At 44.6% G+C, this 21,692-nt stretch overlaps 1 protein-coding gene across 4 annotated transcripts in view; it reads left to right on the top strand.

Annotated features, from left to right (window-relative positions):
* The first annotated feature begins 1,742 nt into the window (after nucleotides 1-1,742).
* Nucleotides 1,743-21,692, top strand: part of RALGAPB (Ral GTPase activating protein non-catalytic subunit beta) — a 60,878-nt gene continuing 40,928 nt past the window's right edge. For all 4 annotated transcript variants that reach the window (XM_058036064.1, XM_058036063.1, XM_058036062.1 and 1 more), the window contains exons 1-9: nucleotides 1,743-1,847; nucleotides 8,270-8,482; nucleotides 9,135-9,337; nucleotides 11,128-11,291; nucleotides 11,912-12,098; nucleotides 16,442-16,573; nucleotides 17,718-17,896; nucleotides 20,182-20,330; nucleotides 20,419-20,635. In XM_058036064.1, the coding sequence (XP_057892047.1) occupies nucleotides 8,300-8,482; nucleotides 9,135-9,337; nucleotides 11,128-11,291; nucleotides 11,912-12,098; nucleotides 16,442-16,573; nucleotides 17,718-17,896; nucleotides 20,182-20,330; nucleotides 20,419-20,635 (1,414 nt within the window). In that variant the 5' untranslated portion in view covers nucleotides 1,743-1,847; nucleotides 8,270-8,299. The remainder of the gene's footprint in view (nucleotides 1,848-8,269; nucleotides 8,483-9,134; nucleotides 9,338-11,127; nucleotides 11,292-11,911; nucleotides 12,099-16,441; nucleotides 16,574-17,717; nucleotides 17,897-20,181; nucleotides 20,331-20,418; nucleotides 20,636-21,692) is intronic.

The following is a 21,692-nucleotide window of genomic DNA, read 5'->3' as shown; positions in this document are numbered from 1 at the left end:
TAGAGTTTGCACTGTGATATCTGGTGTTCCTGCAGTGGACAGCAATACAAGAGGTTAAAAATCACTTTGCAGGCTCCTATTTGTTTAGGTTAACATCTTAGTGCTGCACTGAACCAAGAAACAGTGCAGGCAAGTGCTGAAGAAAGGACCTGGATACCTGCCCCCTGTGGAACAGGCCATAACAAATCTGTGAGACTAGGTTGACTTTATCAGCAGTGCACCAGCTGGACTGCTTGCAGAAAGCAGAGAACACTGCAGAGAGGTGAACAGAGGGGTGACACAGGCAGGCAGATGTTGCCGCTCCCAGCTGCAGCAGGGAGTGAGGTAAAGGGGTCCATTGCCAGGGCCTCTCACGACACCAGGCCCTCGAACCATCCCTAAACATCGCTGGGCTGTGGAGCAAGGCACTGCTCCCTGCAGAGTGCCCTGTGCTGCCTTCTCCACTGGCTGTGTTTCACAGACTCAGGAAGTAACTGGACTTTTTAAAGGCCATCTATTCCAAGCCCCCTGCAATAAATAGGGATACCTTCCACTAGACAAATTGCTCCAAGCCCTGTCCAATTTGGTCTTGATTATTTCCACAGGTGGGCTGCCAAAGCTTCTCTGGAAAAATTGTTTTAGTACCCTCACAGTAAAGAAATACTAAAGAAACACATAAGAAACCTATTCTAAGCCTGACCTTTGGCAGTGAGAAGCCATTCCACCTTGTCCTGTCCCTCCATCCCTCGTCCCAAAATCCCTCCTCAGCTTTCCTGCAGTCCCTTTAGGCACTGGAACAGGCTCCCAGGTCTCTCTGGAGCCTCCTCTCCCCCAGGTGAGCACCCTCACCTCTCCCAGCCTGGCTCCAGAGCAGAGGGGCTCCAGTCCTGGGACCATCTCCATGACGACTTCTGCACCTGCTCCAACAGCTCCACACCCTTCTGGTGCTGGGTCCCCAGGGCTGGGGCAGCTCTGCAGGTGGGGTCTCACCTGAGTGGGCAGAGGGGCAGAGGGGCAGAATCCCCCCCTCACATGCTGCCCACACTGTTTGAACCCAGGTAACCTATGTCGCTGTAGCTAAGTGCTATCAGCACCCGCAGACTGGTCAATACTGTGGGCCAGGGGAGCAGCAAATGAACGCGGAATGGGAATAAAGATCGCGGGAAGAGCGAGACACGGCCTGGGGAAACAGAGCTGGTGCTGTCACTGTCCCTTCCCAGCCACAGCCAGGCTGAGCTGCGGCTGCCGGGGCGCAGCAGCAGCGGAGTGTGAGGGCAGGGCAAGGCCGGGCCGGGCAGCAGCAGAGCCCGCGGCGGCAGTGGAAGCGGAGCCGGAGCCAGGCCAGCGGAACGGCGCCGGCGACTCCCGGTCGCTGCAGCTCGAGCTGGAGCTGCCCGGCAAAAGCTCTTTCCACCCGAGGGCCCGGGGGCGCTCAGTCCCGGTGCGCTGCACAGGCCCTTCCCAGGCCTGGGTGCAGCGCCCGGGGAACGGTGAGATGGCGGAGCCTCTGGGATCCGCGGGCAGCGCGGGCCACGGGCGGGGCCGGTGTGCGCGGCCCCTTTAAGAGTGAGAGCATCACAGCGGCGCCAGGCACGGCGGCGGCCGCTCTACGCATGCGCACAGCCTGTCCCTGCGACTTATTCGGTGCCTCCGGCACAGGAGTAGCGTGCAGGGGCGGGGAATGGCGTTGTAGTGGGCTCGCGCATGCGCAGGGCACGACCCTGCCGTGCGCTTTGTGGCGCTGCCGGAAGCGGGTGCGGGCCGAGCGCAGCGAGCGGCGCTCCCGGTCCCGTGTGGCCGCGGCCCCGTGGCGCCGGCGGCCTGAGGGAGTGGCGCTCCCCGACATGTCTGCCGGGCTCTCGGCGCAGGTAAGACGGCCAGGCTTCCCGCCACGGCACTGTCGGGCTCGGCCCGCTTCGCCACCCGCGGGGCCTGTGGCGCGGGCGCCGCCCGGAGCCTCCACCGCGCTGACCTCTGCGCTGCTGCGGCGGGGCCCGAGCGGGGCGGGCGATGGGCGAGCCCGTCCCCAGGGCTCCCCCAGCGCCTCGCCCCTGGTTGGTGCCGCGGAGCCACCGCAGGGCGGGCGGGAGCGACTCTCGATGACCCCTCGCGGCCCAGGGCCCCTCTCGGCCCCTGCTCCGGCCCAGGGGTCGAACGGCGTTCCGGGTCCGTGGGAGGAGCGTGAGGTGGTACCCGCACCCTTCCTCCCGTGTGGATCCTGCGAACGGGAGCTGGACCTGAGGGAGGAAAAAGTTTGTGTCGCTGTTTCCCCGCAGAGTCCGACCAACAGCGCGCTGGTGCCGAGCGTGCCCGGCTCAGGCCTCTGGGGTCTGTCGGGATTCTGCTTTTCCCTGTCTCATTCGGTCTCCGTGCCCCGTGGATAGTTGATCCTGTTTATTTGGCAAACTCAGCAGCGAGGCTTCTCCCCGGAGTGAGGGGGTTGTGCCTGCAAGAGAGTCCTTCCTGCTTGAGCAGTTTGGAGACTTCGCCAGAAACCGGACCGACGAATGAGTGCCAATGTAAAAGAAACTGTTGAGTAAAAATTTTGTTCAGTCGAGTGCACTGTTTTGTGGTCAAGTTCATTAAATAGTTTTTTGCATAAATGAGGGGTTTGAAAACTTACTAAATTATCAGGTGACTTGCCTGGAAGATAATTTTTCTCAAATCTAGTATTTAAAATGATAGTGAAAGTGAGAAGCAGAGTAGTACTGACGTCTGAGTAATGATGCTTGAAAGCAGAATAATAACCAAAACATACAAAACTGTTTTTGCTTTCCTATGGCTCTGCTCAGCTTCACGTGTAACAGTATGCAACTTGTAGGCAGTGGCCTTCTCTCTAGCAAGTGCCCTGCCTCCTGCTTTGGCCAGGCTGTGTCCAGCAGTGTTCCCAGGAGCCAGAGGCAATGGGGTCCATGAGCTGGGGGTGCTGGAGATAGTGAGGCCGGAATCCTGTGGGATCCTTTGAGACCCAGTCTTTCCTTTGGCACATTCATGTATTAATTTCTGCTACAGTAATGCAATAAAATCTGACAAATTTGTCTTCTCGGGGCAAGGGCACCTGGGATTCTCTTCTCTTACCCTTCGTAGTGCTGTGGCTGAATGGCTTGGGAAAGGATGACAGGAGTTTGGTTTTTCGTTTGACTTTTCTCTTCTTGCATTGAATATCGACTTTAAAAAAAAAATAATAGTAACCTTGACATGCATTTTTTAAAATTTCTTTAACAAAATACTAAAAATACCAACTTTCTGCTGGTCTTTCTCTCAGATAGGTCTTCTCTTTGGTTCTTGTAATTTTTATTTTTTCCCTGCTCTCTGTTCTGGCTGTTCTTCACACACAGTGCATGCCTTAGGCAGAGCTGATATGTTAGGTGGCTCCAGAGGTGAGCTGCCAGGAGGGCTGTGCTTCCTCAGGCCTGGTAGGGTTAATACCAGAGCTGCAGTTAGTCTCAGCTAGATGTAACTCGCCTTCTCCAACATGAACTTGGAGGGCAGTGGGACAAGTGGGTATATAGCAGCTGTTCATGTTTAGAATGTCAGACAATGAGAAAAATTGCTCATAATTGTCTGGTTTGTGCTTTGGGGGAAGGTGGGTTGTGGGAGGATGGCTTTCTGGCAAGAATTGTTTCCTTTGGAGAGCAAATGTTAGTACTGTTAGGTAGCAGAGGTTAAATGAGAGGACTTTCTTTTTTTCCAGGGAATACTCATAAAGCATATCTGATATCCCAGAACTTTGATGTAGACTTTTTTTGTGGCTGCTTCTCTGGTTTAGGCTCAATTAGGCCTTCAGCCTTCCTTGGGCATCTCTCTGCTGATGTTCTTTGCATCTCTTGTACAGTAGTAATCCATTGTGTCTGCTCTGCTTTTTTGGTTCTAGTAAAAGCCAAGAGGGGTCAGCGTGTCTTTGTGCTTGAAGTTCTTTTGCATCGTAGGAAAATACTTCATTTTACATCTGAAGCTGCTGAACACTACCAAATGTTCATGTTTGCTGCCAGCACTTCTCTCCCTTAGTGCACATTTTCTGAGGAATTGCTCTGTACCTGAGTAGTGATTCCCTGACCTCTCCCTGCTCATGCTCCGAGCACCTCAACTTCAGCCTTGCACCTTCTGTGCATTCCTTCACAGTAACTGCAGAATGTGGCTCTGTTTAGTTCTTGCTGTCTAACTTTAGTAATCCAGGAGTTTAAATATTTTGGCTGCAGCTGTTCATATTAGGTCTCTGGAAACTGGAAATAGAACTTTATTGTTTGAGTTTTATGGACTTGTAATTCTTTTGTGCTCACTGGCTTCTGCAGTGTTTGAGAACTGAGGATCTTGGATCCTCAATGCTGAGACATCCAGTTTCTGTGGTTTATATAGTAGTAACAACTGAAGTTCCTACGATGAAACAGATTGAGAGGAAATACATTGAAATCCAGATTATTTACCATGCTAGGGATTATTTGAATTAGTGCTCAGTTTCATAATGTCTCATTGCCTTTGCTAGTTTTAGTGCTGGTGATTTCTTTCCAGGTTTGTCTGTGAGAGTGTGAGGATGTTTTATTTAGTGCAGTCTCCAGGAACATACAGTGAACGTAGAGCATACAAGAGTGTGTAAAACTGCTTGGTGAACAACAGGAGTTTATTTATTATTCTACTCACCCCTTCTCTGAATCAGCTTTCTGAGAGTCCTTAGTGATTTGAACCCCCATAGACGTATGTGTATGTGAAATGTGAATATTCAGCTTCATGAAACTTGTGCAAAGTTAGCTGGGCTAGTGAGGGTGCTTCTGAAATACAGAAGTATTGCAAAAACAGGAGTCAAAATTAGGTGTGGTGTGACAGTTGCTTTCTTGGTCTTCAGTTTGCTGTTGGTGTTTCAGTAGTTGCTGATAAAAACAGTGTCTTGGAAGGGAGGGAGTCGTGGTGCTGCACAGCAGTAGGTGCTCTTTGAGGAAAGTTGGAAAACTGTCTGTCAGTGTGGAATCTGTCAGGAACATTGTTTTGGATATCATTGTGTGGAGACTTTCCAGCCTTTTTTAATTCCTGTCCAGTCAGAAGCAGCTGTGTGCTAGACAGATTTAGAGATAGTCCAATCCTAACAGATTGCAGCCATTTCCAATTCAAGTGGCAGTTGGAGTCTTAAATAAAAAGTAACTTCTAGTCCTTCCAAATAAAAACTTTTAACTGCTAAATATAGGGGGGGATGGATAGATCGATATCCTGATAAATCCCCTCATAAGGATTTTGCATCTGGATCAATTACTTTTCTCAGTATTCCCTGGGTATTGCTAAAATGAACAGGTTTCTTTTACAGCAAGATGAAAGGAAGTCTCAAATATTAACAAGATACAGGCTGATGATCAAATTTATGTAACAGTGTCAGGCAGCAGGCTGGGAGTGTGTGGTATGAGAAGTTTTGGTTGTCCTGTCGCTAAACCTCTTCAGCATGGCATATTGTATATATTCTGTATCTGTTAAAAGTGTTACTCCTCAGAAGTGTGGAAGGGTCACCCAGAAGAGCTTTGCATCTTTTCTTCATTGTGGCAAGGAGCTGCATGAGGACGAGTGATTGTGTTCTCGTGTTCCCCTGCCTTAGTGCAATTAAGGTTTTCTAAGCTGCAGCAGGATTCTTCTAGATGAGAAAGCTCCCACATAGGCATTGCCTGCCTTTTGCTTGTGTTGTACAGCAGTTCCACACACCCGGGCACTCTGCTCTGGGCTGAGGGGGCCACAGTGAGTGTGCTGTGCTTATCACACACTGAGAATATCCTGCCATGAGCTGTTCACTGCCAGCTGGAGGGCAGGCATGGAAAGGACATGCTGGTTTAGCAGCTCAAATCAGCTTATTTAAACCAGTGTTCCTCAAATACTGTTACAGGGTTACATGCTTCTAATGAACTTGTGTCATGGGAGAGGAATGGGGAGTGCTTCCCCTCTTCCCTTGCGGGATAGGGGGTAGGGACTCTGCTCTGGGAATGGAGACAAAGTGCTGTGAGGATGAGAAAGGAGGGGGAAGTCTTGGAAAGTGGATTATATCTCACTTCTGTCCCTTCTGCTTTGACTTCAAACACACACTGGAGACTAAGATGCTGGTCAGGTAGAAGATGAAGCATGTCTGTGGCTATAGGATATGAAAGGAAAAGATAGGAGTATGGAAACCTAGATAGTGGAGCTAAGCAGTGATCAAAGCCATCACTGAGGATTGGGATTTTGTAGGTTTTGTTTGGTATTTCATTTTTGAGGGTATTTTCTTTGGGGTTTTGAGTTTGATTTTGGGGGTTTGTGTGTGTATGACTTTTCTGTGTCTTGGAATTGCCATTTTTCTCTAAGCCTAAGGGTTTTGACCACAGTGACCTGAGCATTCCCCCTGCTTCAGTCCCCAGAGGAGGGAAGATACCTGAAGGATATAGGGATTGGACATCCTGCAGGCTGCTGCTGCTCTGGTTAACTCACTAGCAGATAAGCACACATGATTGTGTCTCAAACCACAAAGGATGTAGTTTGGAAGACAAGATCTTGCTGCCTCGCTTTTCTGTCTCCCTTGAAGGGAATCATCAGGCTTTGGGTATAAACATCTGGGCAGTCAGCTAAGTAGGCAGATTGTTTAAATAGGTCTTTCCCTAGGAATGTGTATTTCCAGGCCTGGTTTCTTGTTTGGTTTTGGGCCAACAAATGTCTAAGGGAGGTGTTCAAAATATTCCCTGTATAACAAACTGGCTTCCAAATTGTGCCAGGTAAGTGCAGTTGGCAAACGGATCTTGGAGTGCCATCCATGCCAGCTTGAGCTGCTCTGTGCTGTGTCTTTTGAACACTCCTTGCTTTTCTCCTGTGCCAACCCTGTTCCTTGTTCATGTGGTCACCTGGCTCAGATAATGGATAAAAGGCTGTCACTTCTGGTGGGAGAGGAGGAAAAGGAGCTGGTGCAGTCACAGTTCTGGTGACTCTCACACCTGCTTGAGCAGTGGTTTAACGTTGTACAAAGCACTCTGCTGTCAGAGGGACGTTCCTGCCACCCCTCTGGCCCTGTGTCCTCACTGCTCTCCTCACAAAACAACTGTGTTGGCACAGATGTTTCTCATCTGAGTCAGATCAGATCTCTGGATGTGTTTGATGTGTGGATCAAAGTTGGCTGTGCATGGTGGGTGTCTCTGAGCTGCCCAGTGCAGTCCCATGGCTGGTGCTGCCTCTCCTCACCCGTTCCCGGGGCTCCCAGCACAGAGGTGATGGTGGTGCTGCTGGTGCAGCATGAGCCACTGCTCAGGACACAAGAGTGCTGCTGACTGCAGATGGACTGTGGGAGCACAGCTTAACCTCTGCTGCTTCTAATTGCCTCTCTTGGTTGAGGTTTCATAGCAATGCCAAAATACCCATCTCACTGCAAAAATCTGGTTAGTTCACGGTCAGCTTGGCTTCCTGATCTCAAATGGCAGTGAGGGGATATATGTAACTGCAGTTGTGCTGGGATTGTTACTGAAAGGAGAGCTGTGTCTAGTTCCGAGAGCACTGCCTGGGAAATTTCCTAGTGGCTTTTCTCTCTGGAATCTGTGGGACAAATGTAGATTTTTATGGAGTGACTCTCTGTGTGTATTGACTTTACAAGGATTTGAAACACACCCCAATGCCATTGATTTGGAACCTGTATGTGCTGTAATGAACTGTAAAGTGATGCTGTGTTTAAGCTAGTGATGCACGAAGGCTCAGCCAGTCCTGAACTCGCTGCAAATAAAGGGCACTCTTCATTATCACTGAATTGCATCTTTCAGCTACTAGTTTTTAGTAGTACCTGCAGTAGAAATACCTTATGAATATGAAAGAGGCTGAATTTTTGTCTTCTCAGATGACTAAGGTTTTCCTGGAAGTTTCCTGGGGTCTCTTTTTAACTGCTGTTGAGGTGAAAAAGGGAACAGGGTGAATTGCAGCCATTGCTTCATGAGCAGAATACTTGTAGAACTGTTTTCTACTTACCTGAAGATGTTGTGTGAATGGAAGCAGCTTTCCTGCAAAAATGGTGTAAGCAGAAGTGTGAGGTGAAGTCACTTCTCAGGTTTAAGTGTCTAAAATAGGCATTTAGTCCCGAACTGAAACTTGCTGTAATCTCTGTAATCAACCTATGTTAAAGCTTGTCTGTGTAAAAAACATCCTAAGGTTGAAGAACAGCTGTTGGAATCTCTTCTGGATTGTGAAATGTATGAAATGTATATGTGCATCTTGAATTTGCAATGGTCTGGATTGTGATACATAGCCTCAGTTTTGCTAACTCATGTCATAGACATTTAAACTAATTGTCTCTTTTTCTTCCTTGCCCCCCCAGGTGTTGTTTGGATTGTAGCATAGAGGCACTATGTACTCAGAGTGGAGATCCTTGCATCTTGTCATTCAAAATGATCAGGGGAATACCAGTGTACTTCACAGCTATCCTGAGAATGTGGGGAGAGAAGTGGCAAATGCAGTGGTGCGTCCTCTTGGACAAGCTTTAATAACATCATCTGTTGGAAGTGAGAGTTTACTAAAAACAGACAAAGAAGTAAGTGCCTTTCCTTGGAGATGATAGTTTCCTTTATGCTGGAATGACAGTTTAGTAGTTTTTTATGGCCTCTTTTATTTTTGTCTCTTTATTGTCCCAAGTTTTATGAAGTGTGTTACATTTTTAGTTTAGTGATCTCCATAGGGTTTTTATTAGCAACAGTGTACTTCATGTCTTAATAGTAAATGTTTGCCTGAGCTACTATACCACAAAATTTAGGCTAAAGAAAACCAACCAAAAACCTCAAAACAAACCCAAAGAATTTAGCATTTAACACAAAACCTTTCTACTTACCTTCAGTTTTGAAGCAACAGTATGTGACTTCAAAAAAAAGTCTTTGTATAGTACAAGTATTTGTTAGAATTTGGAAATCTTTCACTAACAGCTTTTGTGTGTTCCCAAGACTGATCTCTACAGTTTGGATTTAAGAGATTCAGAATTTAGAGAATGTTTTGCCATTTATTTATATTCTTCATAATATCATGATATATGAGTTAATGGTTTGGTGTTTTCTTGCAGGATATGTTGAACAGAATTGCCCATACAACATAACTACTGTTGCTTTCTTTTTTTTGAGTTAGAACTAATGTGCTCTGACCAGCACTTACTTAACAATACTTATTTTTAATAACTTTTGCTTTATGTTTGTTAGGTAAAATGGACTATGGAGGTGGTTTGTTATGGACTGACCCTCCCTTTGGACGGCGATACTGTGAAATACTGTGTGGATGTGTATACAGATTGGATTATGGCTCTTGTGTTACCTAAGGACTCTATTCCTTTACCTGTTATTAAGGAACCAAACCTTTATGTTCAAAGCATCCTCAAACATCTCCAAAATCTCTTTGTACCAAGGTGAGTGTTAGGGATTCCAGGCTATGCTTAGCAGGTAACCTGTCAGAGGACTCATGAGGTGTGGAGACTCTTGAGTCAAAAAGGACTGCTAGTGCTGCAAACTTAGGAGGAAGGTGTTTCTCCAAATGTCTTGTAATTTTGCACTAGCAAATTGAGTTTTTGCTGCTGTGGTTAGAATGACATATAGTTAATATACTTTAATGTTTACTGTTGCAAGAGGTTCAAGATTTATCTCTATTGAATGACTGGAGGGCAAGGGGAAAAGCAGACCCGTGACTGCCAAAGTACTTTTCTTTGTAATAACTTCATATGCTTCTCATATGAAGTCATGGGAACAGTACTTCTGAAGGAGTATGGCCAAAAGGCCACAGACTGTAGAAATCTAGACATCTAGAAGTCTAGAAATAGTGCAAGCAGAGCTTGCCACTGGGTCAGCTTTGTAAACAAGAGGAAGTCATAGATCGGCAGGAATGTTTGAGTTGCCTTTACAAGATCAGCACAGAAGGATCCCGTTAGCTTGCATATAAGCCCTGGTTTTTCACAGTTTCTCTAAATCATTAGGCAGACAAGTCTTGAAGCAGCCTTAGAAGCTTCAAGCCTATATTGTTTAAGGATACCTTTCAACTGAAGCAATCTGCTCTATTATTGCTCAGGCAAAAATAATGCTGTAAGCAAGGCAGGGTTCCCTTATCCCAAAGTTTGTTATTCTACAGAGACTTTGGGTTATGATCTAGCACTAATATCAAGCAACTCACTGAGGTCCTCAACTGTGGCTAGTAATGTGCAATTATGCATTAGGCATTATCTTGTCTCTGTAATATTTTTCTCCAGTACTGTAATACAACATTATGCTATCAAGATAAAAGCTGATAGTATTTAGCGGACCAGCACATTCTTGAGGTGCTTGCTATGCAACATGACTTGTGGGTTATACCACTTTGAAAATATTTGGAAGGAATCTGGTAATACTACTTACTAGTCCAGTGGAACATAATAGTTGTATGGGTTTTTTGGTCATCTCTTCAGTGGTGGTAGGAGGGATCATGAAATGATGCACAGGCTGAAATATGCCTTACTGCACACTCTAATTTCTAATCTCTTCTTTCACCCTTTAAAATTTGGGCTTCCTAAGGTTTTTTACCAATGTCCTCAGATACTGTCCAGAATGTGTCACATTGCTGTTTTGTACCTGTTCTGCATTGTCCAGACCAACTGATGGGAGGAGGTGATGCTGCTTTGTGCTCCTTCTGAGCAACTTTGCGTTGAGTGATTCGGCAGTGCCAGTGTGGATCTGATTATTACTACAGGAAAAACCTAGGAAATATGAAACTGTTTCCTTTCTTCCTTCCTTACTTCTAACTGCTTACAGAAGATCTAGAAGGAAGTCTTTAAATAGGAACATCAGACTAAACTAGGAAGAATTCAAATTATTTTGCTAACAATATGTTCTCCTAATTTGCCACTTCTGAGTTATGTATGTAATAATTCATGATGTTGCAACTAGATTGTCATTGTTTGGCCCAAGATAAATATGAGATGATGGATTGTGCTTGTTCTATCTGTTGAGTCTCACGTGGAAAAGAGCTTTACGGTGCATCTTGTGCTCATTAAGGCAGAGTTAGGATGCCTAGAGACAGAGTTGGGGTGCACAGAAGCATATTGGCTCATGGTCTTGGGTTTCACTCAATAATACTTGTTTCCTTTTGTAAGTTGAACATGCTGAAATTTCATGTTACTGAATACATCACTTAACAGTTCTATTTCTGAGGCATTGTTTTCTTCTCTTGCAGGCCAGACCCGGGATCCAGTCAGATCAGACTGTGCTTGCAGGTTTTGAAAGCTGTCCAGAAGCTGGCGCATGAGTCAACAATTATGGCAAGAGAAACCTGGGAGGTTTTGTTATTATTTCTTCTTCAGATCAATGACACTCTTCTAGCAGCTCCAACTGTGCAAGGTTCATGATCATCTTCCATTTGGTTCAATTATTAAAAAACTTCTGTCTCTTCTTTGCATTCATCTGTGAGCAGGATGAGGGAACCTATTAAAAGCTCTTAGGAGCTACCAAAGTGCAATAGCTCACTCCTAATTCTGCTCCATTACTCCAAAATAAAACATTGCCAGAAAAGACTGAATGATTTGGAGCTGAGTTTTCCTGAAAGTATTTTTGCTTTAAGTATTTAAAGACAGTGACTTTATACATGAGCAGTTTAAGACACTGTTGTTTCCTGTTTGTTTCACTGAAACTCCTTTGTTTTGCTGTTCAGCCTGCCTAGTGCAAAAAAATAGTGTTAGTTATTTTAAAAAAAGACTTCAGTATAGACACAATGCAATAGAAGACTGCCTAAGATTGGTGGATTCCTTCTGTCCCTTATTACACACATGTGGCTGGGCTTTATCTATTTTACTTGGTCTTGCAAAAAGGCTAATTGGCTGTGGGAAGCAATCAAGGATCATTCTTAAAAGTTATGGAAGAAAGGGCTTAATCTTTATGCACTTTAACTACAACCTCTTTGGGGAGATATTTGGAGTTTAGATGGAACACTAACTGAAGTTGTGCTTGGTTTCTGTTGCAAGGTGGCATTGCTGAGAATCTGGCTGAAAAATTAATTGGCGTGCTGTTTGAGGTCTGGTTACTGGCTTGTACGCGGTGCTTTCCAACACCTCCGTACTGGAAAACTGCCAAAGAGATGGTGGCCAACTGGAGACATCATCCTGCAGTAGTTGAGCAGTGGAGCAAGGTCATTTGTGCCCTTACTTCCAGGTAGGAGAAATCCCATGGAAATAAATGCATGTATGGGGATAATCATGGTTATACATATTTTGGAGTTGCTTATTTGTGGAATGTGCAGCAATCCAAAAGTGAATAAGCAATACAAAGTGAGAGATCTTGCTGTATCCTTGGATTGTGTGGGTGTTCCTTTGTTCTGCAAGGGGAGATCTGAGTTGGATTCTCTGTTTTTGTGTAAGCATAGCACCTCTGTGATATTTGGCACCTTACAGCATGTGTGTGTATAAGTCTTCATGATTGTGACTCTTCATCATATCCCCTGAGGAGTGACTCAAGAGTATTAGTATGGCATTACCTGTGTGTGTCACCATCACAATTATTAGGTGCTTGTTAGTGCTCATGCTGCTGGGTTTGAGGTGACTCTTGGACTCTGCTTCGACCCTGTGGAGCTGAAACTGTGTTGCAGCTGCCTGGCACTTGTTCCCTGGCAGTGAGGATGTGATGGGCCAGAGGCAGACCACAGGCTCTCTGCTCTAGAGAGCAGGGGAGAAGAGCTGTCCTGAGTCTTGCTGGGTATGGGAACAGTGAGGATCATGTATGATAGAATTGTTTAGGGTGGAAATGACCTCTAAGATCATCAAATCCAACCATGCACCCAGCACTGCAAAGCCCACCACTAACCCATGTTCCCAATTGTCACATCCACAGGTCATTTAAAACCCTTTGGTGACTCCACCACTGCCCTGGGTAACCTGTGCCAGTGCCTGACAAATTTTCCATCTCATCTGAACTTCCCCTGGCACAACTTGAGGCCAGTTCCCTATGTCCTGGCCCTTGTTACCTGTGAGAAGACGCCAACCCTCTGGTGGCTCTGGTCTCCTTTCATGTAGTTGTAGAGAAGGAGAAGGTCGCCTCTGAGTCTTCTTTTCTCCAGGCTGAGCCCTCCCAGCTCTCAGCTGCTCCTGGTGCTCCAGCTCCTTCCCCTGCCCTGTTCCCTTCTCTAGATATGCTCCAGTCCCTCAGTGCCTTTCTTGCCATGAGGGGCCCAAAACTGTCCCCAGGACTGGAGGTGCCTCTGCAGTGCCCAGCACAGGGGACAGTCACTGCCCTGCTCCTGCTGCCACCCCATGGCTGGTGCAGGGCAGGTGTCATTGGCCCCTTGCCCACCTGGGCACACCAGGCTCTTGTTTAGCTGCTGTTGAGCAGCACCCCCAGGGCCTTTCCTGCTGGGCATTTTGCAGCCACTCTGCCCTAAACCTGTAGCTTTGGGGTTGTTGTGACCCAAGGGCCTGTCACTTTGCCTTGTTGAACATTGTGGAGTGGCTTCAGCCCCTTGATCCAGCCTGCCCAAATCCCTCTAGAGATCCTTCCTGTCCTTCAGTAGGTTGGCTCCTGCCCACATCAGTGTCACCTGCAAACTGACCAAAGGAACGCTCACATCTGGGGGTTGCAGGAGAGTTTTGGCTATAATAGAAGGTTCTGAACAGTGAGGAGAGTTTCAGTACCCTTACTATTGAGGTCTTTTTGGTGTGAAGTCTTTGTGGGACGAATCTCAGACTCTTGGAGGAAAGAACTGAATTAATTGCTTGTAAGAGTCATCTGGGTCTCCTTCCAGCTCTCCTGAAATATCAGTAACTTATTTCTGTGAAAGTTCAAAGATCTGTTAAAATTGCTGCATTGTGAAATATTCAATAGTGTCTGCAAGGGTTTATTATAACTTTGAAAACTTTTCCTTTGAGTTACCTGTCAAAATGTGAAGTGTGGATAGATTTTTCCAGGTTATGCAGCTATTTGTTAAACCCCTGGGAAATAAAGCTGCAATACAAGTTCTGTGTATTTCCCACGCTATTTCTTCAGCTATTTTTAGCTTGTTAGATGTAGCATTACATAATGGAAAATACTTTATGATTCAGTGATCTGAAAAGAACAGCTCTGTCTCAAAACATGTGTTGGTGTTCTGCACCACACACTGTGCCTACACTTCCTCTCCCACTGTTGACTAACAGTCTTGGTTCTGTTGGTGCACAGGAGTATGCAGGGTTTCTGGAATGTTTTAGTTTGTGTTCAGTAATGTTGGTTTATGCCTGATACATGGAAGCCCAGGCTCTTCTGAGACTGGCTTTAAGTTCAGTGGTATTTTTAGCTGAATTTTTAATCTTTCAATGAAGCTCCAGCTTCAAACAGTTAAAATGTTTTAGTAAACAGTTCTGTGAATCAGGTTATTAGCGATAAGCTGAGAGTAAATGTTTCAAATTAAAACCGTATGGAAAATTATATTTGAAAATATGTACACATAAGCAGTGTTAATTTGTGTCCCTGGCTATGATTTTTAGCAGGATAAAACTGGAGTTTCAATTGTATTGCCATGCTAATAGATACTACCTCTACCCCATCTAGATTGCTTTAAATATATTTTAACTGTCTTGGATGTGTGACTTAAAATTTATTTCTGTCTTCAATCATTCTTGAAAATGTCCCATATGTTATTAAAGATTTGGTCATGCTCTTTGAAAAACTGGTTTCTTGCAGTCATAGGGAGAAAAGAAGTAGTGCACTGTGTTGCCAGGCAGTGGTGTGAGGCATGATGGTGCATGGGATTGGGCCAGGGTCTTTTGGGTCTTTTAGAGCCAGGTAATTCCTCAGCAAAACTATACCATGAGGTCTTGCCTCTGGGCACTAAATGCAGGTGGACACAGGGCTGGAGAGCATTTCCTGCCTGGTATAGATGTGTGAATTTCTGGTTTGAAGGGAACTTCCCAGTCTGACCCATTCCCAAGACTCTTTGGCAGTCACTCCTCCACCACCACTGACTTCAACTGCTGGGACTGAAGCCCCTTTGCAGCAGCAGCAGCAGCTCCAGTGAGCTGAGGCGTGCCCTGCTTGACGCCCTGCACTCCCCACTCTCACAGGCACACCAGCTTTCTCACCAGTTCAACCCCAGGTTTCCCATGGGAGTCTCAGATGTCTTGTTCCATAAAACCCTTTTCCTAGCACAGTAACAGAAAAACAGCTTGAGCTGGTGCCTCCAAGGAGCAGCCCAACAAAGGACTCCTGGGCTTTTATCCCCGCACAGTCCAAGCTTGTGCAAGTCTTGGCTCTTCCTCCCAAGTCCTCAGCTCTTGCATTGTCTGAGCACCTGGCTGGGCCACAAATCCAGTGCCCTTTGTTATGCACAGGGTTGGCATTTCCCAGCTCCCTTGAGGGAGTTGAGTCTGCAGCTGTCACTGCAGCTGCACCACCAGCTCTGGCACTGAATGGATTCCTCATCATCCTTGCATCTGGAGAAGGCCTCATGTCCTAAAGCTCTTTTGCTTTTCTGTCCAGGTTAGGTACTGTAAATAGGCTCTGATTTCAGACATTTGGGTTAACTGGCTGCTGGTTACTGTAGTACCCACTGCTGGGAGAAGTGGCAGATGGAAGTTCAGCCTGTTTGACTCTTGGTTTAGGAGTCGGTCATAACTGCTTTTCTCCTTCTCTTCTCCTAGTTGTAATGACTTTAGAAAGCTATATGACTTTATAAGTAAGGACGAGTGGGACATTTCCTGACTATTGCAAGGAAGTTAGCTTAGGGAAAGACAAACTGATTCTGGGAATGCTGTGATATTGAGAAGGTGCAGTGCAGATCTCTTCCATTCCTTTAGAAAACATCAAGATTGTGTTTATCAGGGAAATTGAACTGTAATTTGGTGAAGCTGGGTATGAAGCAGGGGTCAGATTAGAAGCAGGACCTCAGTGAAGGTCACTGGTGATTCTTTGGGTAGTTACAGCTCTTCTAAGCGTTGTCCTTATGGTACTGGATCACTGTTTTGCTCTTTGCTGGTCTGTAGATCCTAGCCTCTGGCAGATGTGGTGCCATCTGTTTTGAAGAACTCACTAAACTGTGGCTTGCAAGTCCTGTGCTGCTTGTAGGTCAACAGTGAGTACTGCTCCTGGTGCTGAGGTACAGTGTAGGTCATCAGTCATGAGCTGGAATTTAGAGCTGCAACCTAATATGACTTGCTGGTGTCATTGAAAGCTTGAGCTAAAGAGCTGTGAGGATAAGGGCTTCAATTCCTTCTTTAAAAAAAGAATTCCTTCTTCCTTCACATGTAGCATCCTGTCGGATGTACATGTGGGTGTGACAACTGATGACCCCTCTGGCTAAGTTATGCTGCTGAGGGGTCTTGTGCCTTAATAGCTTTTGGGTTTGGCTGGAGTTTTAGGCAGGTTCCTATCCACTATCCAAGGCTGAGATTGTATAAAATGGGATCTCTAGGAAAACTTGAAACTTGGAGTGTTGCATTGTTACCTGTGGACTCACCTGTGGGCTGCTGATACCTTTGGGTGCAAAGGCAATGTTCAATTTTTGAGCCAGGTCTGTCTGACTTGCGTTCTAGGTTGCTGCGTTTTACATATGGACCTTCATTTCCTCCGTTCAAAATTCCCGATGAAGATGCTGGTCTGATTCCCCTTGAAATGGATAATGAGTGCGTTGCACAAACGTGGTTTCGCTTTTTACATATGCTGAGGTATTGCAATTACAGCCATCCATTGTTCCTGGTCTTGAATCAACTCCATACATTTGCATGATAAACAAAACATTTCTCTGGAGATTGCCAAGATGAAGCACCTAAATAGAATTAAATGAGAGACAGACTTGTGCCAGTGCCCATGAAGCAGCTCAGGGCAGGCTTGAGTGGTGTTCAGGTTTGAATTCTGACTCTTTCAAAATGTAAACTGGTTCAGCTAATTAAAATCTATTTTAGCTATTTGGCATTTTGGAGGATCTGAAAAACAGGAGTTCAATAGAATTTTGTTTCTCTGAGATAACAAACAGGAAGAGCTGAACAGTAGATCTGGGAGATGCTTACGACTTTCATTTATTCTCCAGGTTAAATTTAACTTACAATTTATTTTTAAAATGAGTGTTTATATATTTATTTTCATGGAGAAATCTATACACTTAATTTACCATACATGTTAATTTTAAATGCACAGCTGAACCAAATGCTGTGTTTTGTTTTACAGACTTTTGGACATAGCATTACATTAATGCTCTCAATGGCCTGAATATTAAAAAATTTATACTAAATACTATTTAGTAGTTAAAGCTAGATAAACATTAGGCTGTTTGAAATTTACATCTTAACTGACTAAAAAGCCCTCTTTCTTCATTTATAATACAAATGTCACAAGTACTGTACTCTTCAAATTTGGTGTTTGCAAATTTGCTGTTTCAGGATTTTGAGTCAGTCAGGAAAAATTGCTCAAACTTTTACAATTTACTTCCCTTCTTGTCACTGTTTGACAGTATTTAATTTGTTGCTTACACTTATAACTTTAACAATATAAGCAACTCTTCACTGAGCTCAAAAAACCGCATAAGTAATTATTGTTTCTGCAATAGTCTGGCAAGTGTGTGGTCTGGTTTGTTTTATTTTACTATAATTGTTCAATATGTTTGGGTAATGTTTGACATTAAGACAGCTATATACTGCCAACCCAGGAAGAGACAATTGCCTTCCTGTGATGAGAGGCTAAAACATACTGATATTGGATGCTGGTTTGTGGTGTTACTCGAATGCCTTAAACTACTGCATTCTTCAAGTGGTTTTAAATCTTAACAGCTGTTCTTAAACTGACTAACATATATTTTGCTCTTTTTCTGTGCAGTAATCCTGTGGATTTGAGTAACCCAGCCATTATTAGCTCTACCCCCAGATTTCAGGAACAGTTTCTGAATGTGAGTGGGATGACTCAAGAACTGAATCAGTACCCCTGCCTTAAACATCTGCCTCAAATATTCTTTCGTGCCATGCGTGGAATCAGCTGTTTAGTGGATGCATTCCTAGGTAATGCTTTTGTCTTGCCCATGGATTGCTAGAAATATTAATTAAATAATTATTTTAGTATCTTTAAATCTGTTTTCTCTGTAAATACATGAATAACAATTAATCTTTTGCAAATATATCCTGAAATTGATGAGGAAGAAACTTGAGATCACCTCTAAAAAAATCTGTATGCACAACAGTAACATTTGAATGCATGAAGTTGTACATAGCCTTAGTTTCAAATGCAAAACAAATAAATCAGAAATATAAAATAAAACCAGGGATCTCTTTCCCAAACAAGGCTTCTTTTCTCTTTCCATCTAATCACCAGTGCAAGTGCTATGCTTTAGCATGTTGTGAGCACTCACCACCGTGTTTCTAATCTTTGTGGCAACTGCTGTGTGCCTGTTTTATAAGGTGTTGAATTTGGACTGTCATCTTCAGATCTTTTGAAGTTCCCCTTAGTGTACGGTTAGTGGCTTACTACTGCTGCTGAGTAGAAAAGTTGTGTTTTTCTTTGTGTCTGCTGGTAACTGAGTAGCTCTAGCTGGTCAGTTTTAAGTAACAGTATGGAGTACCTGAAATTTAAAGCATTATACTTAGTATGCTTCAGACTTGCTGAAAGTTCTTCAGGGAATGCATGCTCTTGTAAACTTGGAAGAGCTGCTTTTCTCCAGCTGCTTTTCTGCTTAAATGTGTGCAAACAAATGTCATTTGCCGTAAGTGTGAGCTGATGAGAGATTGCAGGAGACTAGAGCAGATATATAAACAGTATTATTAAAAACCTTCTGGTGGAATGAGACTGTCAGCCTGGAGAAGAGCAGGCTCTGGGGGCACAGAGCGCAGGGTTAGACTGGATGTTGGGAAGAAATTCTTCCCTGTGAGGGTTCATGAGGCCCTGGCACAGGGTGCCCAGAGCAGCTGTGGCTGCCCCTGGATCCCTGGCAGTGCCCGAGGCCAGGCTGGACTGGACTCGGAAGAAGGTGGTCTAGTGGAGGTGTCCATGCCTGTGACTGGGATGGAATGGAGGGTCTTTAAGGTCCCTTTGAACCCAAACTAATCTGTAGTTTTATGAATCAGACACTTAAGACTTCTGAAGATCTTGTAGCAAGATAAAGCACCTAATAGCCTATCTGGAGTGCAGAGATGGAGACTACAATGCACTGGGGCACAGGAGATTTCTTTTAGAAAATTAAATTCAGGCTGTAGGTATGGATTGGGAGGCTGTGCTCAGGCAGACTTGAGAGCTGAAGTAAGATCTTCAGAGAAGGCTGATGGGAGAGCTCATTACCTTCTGTCACAAGTGCTAAAACACTGGGTTTTATCTTGCTCTCCCTGGTACCTACATGATGTGTTTGGCAAAATAGTACATCCTCTTTTTCAGCCAAATGTACCAAAACAATAGGTTTCATATTGCATACTCTGCCTGGGCTGTAACACTGATGATTTTGCAGGAGCAAATTGTTCTGAAATGTGTTATGAGAAGTACTTGGGTGCTTTAATTAACAGGGTAAAAAAAAATCTGTGTCAAATTCCCAAGCACACTGTGGTTCCCCACTTCATTTTTCAAATGGGGCACAAGGTTGTTGGAATTCATTAAAATGGGCAAAAATGGTGTTTGTCACTTCAAGTTTTGCAGATGTTGAGTTGCTTCTGATTATGATGGGGAAGAGCTCTGTACACCATGAATTTCCCTGAAGCTGGATTAAAAACTGATCTCATGTCCTGCTGCTGCCAGAAAAATTATAGTTTGCTGTGCTTTCTTACTCTGTCTTGTGTACTGCCTTAGTATTTGACTGTTCAGCCACCAGTCCAGCTCAAGCTGAGCAGAAAGCTATGTGGTGGATGGGTTTCATCTTAATTTAGTGAGCTAAGATGGCTTTAAGGGCCAGACATCTTAGAGATGTCTCAGAAAATGGTGTGGGAGTTATGATTGGGAAAGAAAGGCAAAGGTGAGAGGCACCTGAATTTTGGCAGAAGTGAGCTGTGAAATTGTCTTTGGCAAATGAACCTTGCTCCTTTCCCTCTGCCTGCTTCTAGTCTGATTCTTCCCATGTGTCATTGGTGCAGATGGGTCCTTTGGTGTTTTTTAATCAATTGCTTATCTGATGTAATTACTGTTTCCATTTGCTTATGCATTTATTTCTGCTAACAGTAAAATAGGGAGAGGGTTTTTGTTGCTGCTGCAGTTTTGGGGAACATGGGAGGCATGGCTATTGACCAGAGGCTCCTGTGCCTACTAAGGCCTGCTGTGTGTGAGCCCATGGAGTTGTTGCTGAAAGCCTGCTTTATTCCTGGCCCTGCAGGCATTTCCCGACCCCGGGCAGACAGCGCGCCGCCCACGCCAGTGAACAGGCTGAGCATGCCCCAGAGCACCGCCACCAACACCACTCCGCCCCACAACCGGCGGCACCGCGCAGTGACCGTCAACAAAGTGACCATGAAAACCAGCACTGTAAGATTTCACACTCTGTGTTGGAATAGCTGACCCTTTGGATTCTTTCCTTGATTCTAGGAGCTGATCTATTCTTCTGTTCAAACAGGTAACTACTGCACATGCTTCAAAAGTGCAGCACCAACCCTCTTCTACTTCTCCACTCTCTAGCCCAAACCAGACAAGCTCTGAGCCTCGGCCGCTGCCAGCTCCTCGCAGGCCAAAGGTTAACAGCATCTTGAACCTCTTTGGATCATGGTTGTTTGATGCAGCATTTGTTCACTGTAAACTTCATAATGGAATAAACAGAGACAGCAGCATGACTGGTAAATATTACAAAAAATATATGTATACTTTTTTCCTTGTTTTCTTGACATTTCCTACCTTCAAGATTAACACATGCATAATCCAAAAAAAAGTAAAATCTGAAGTGCTCTGTTGTAATTAATCCCTTGAGCTGAGCCAGCATCTGCTATCAGCTGAGCAGCTGTTTGGGGATTTCAAAGTTTAAAAAAGTCCACTTTTTTACTATGAAATACTCCTTTGCTCTAACAAGCATGGCACTTGCAATTATGATATTGGGGAAAATGCTGTTAAGTGAAGGAAATCATATGGTAGGAGTCCACTTCTTAGTTTGAAATCTGCTTGATTATCTATGATTAATAGCAATTATTTACATCAACTCTTTAATATTTGAAAAATTGTCCTATATTACTCCACATAGTGCACAAAGCAGTATTTCTTGGTTTTGTAGAGTGTTATGGAAACAGAAGTCCTTAAAATAGCTAGTGAACTTGCTGCCTATCAGTTATGATTGCTGTGTGCTTCCCTTAATGTCTTCATATCTTTGTTGTCTTCAGCCCTTAACTGCCAAACTTATTTTGTCTCTCAGCTTTGCTCAGCTGCAGAGGTTAGATGTTTTGGGATATCATAACAGAATTAGTGCTCTGCTCAGAGAGGCTTTTTAGCTCTTATCTTACTTTTGGTGATAATATTCAGAAAAGAATAATCTTTCTCACTCCCTGCAGTTTTCCTGTTCCTTGTGTATTTTGAATGTCTGCTAACTTTTCTGAGAGATCTTTTAATTAACCTGTCACTAACTCACTGGCCTGAGGAAAAAAGGGGAAAACCATTTGTTGAAGTATACCAAGTTGGATGTATAGTGGGACTTGACAACAGCAGTTAAACTGGTGCTCTTCCTTGTTTATTGTGTCAAATTCCTGTGTGAATGCTTAGGTTTTGGGATCTTCTAAAGGTGTTTTTAGGTGTGCAGCACATCATTTTTTGAAAGTGTTCTTTGTGGGTGTCTGTGGTAGGAGTTTGGAATCTCTTTGTAAAAGGCCTGTGATTCATGACTGGGGAAGCAGCTGAGCTTAGGAGGGA

The sequence above is a fragment of the Melospiza georgiana genome, chromosome 17, assembly GCF_028018845.1.
Source record: "Melospiza georgiana isolate bMelGeo1 chromosome 17, bMelGeo1.pri, whole genome shotgun sequence".
Lineage (NCBI taxonomy): Eukaryota > Metazoa > Chordata > Aves > Passeriformes > Passerellidae > Melospiza > Melospiza georgiana.
This window is presented reverse-complemented; position numbering and strand designations above follow the sequence as displayed.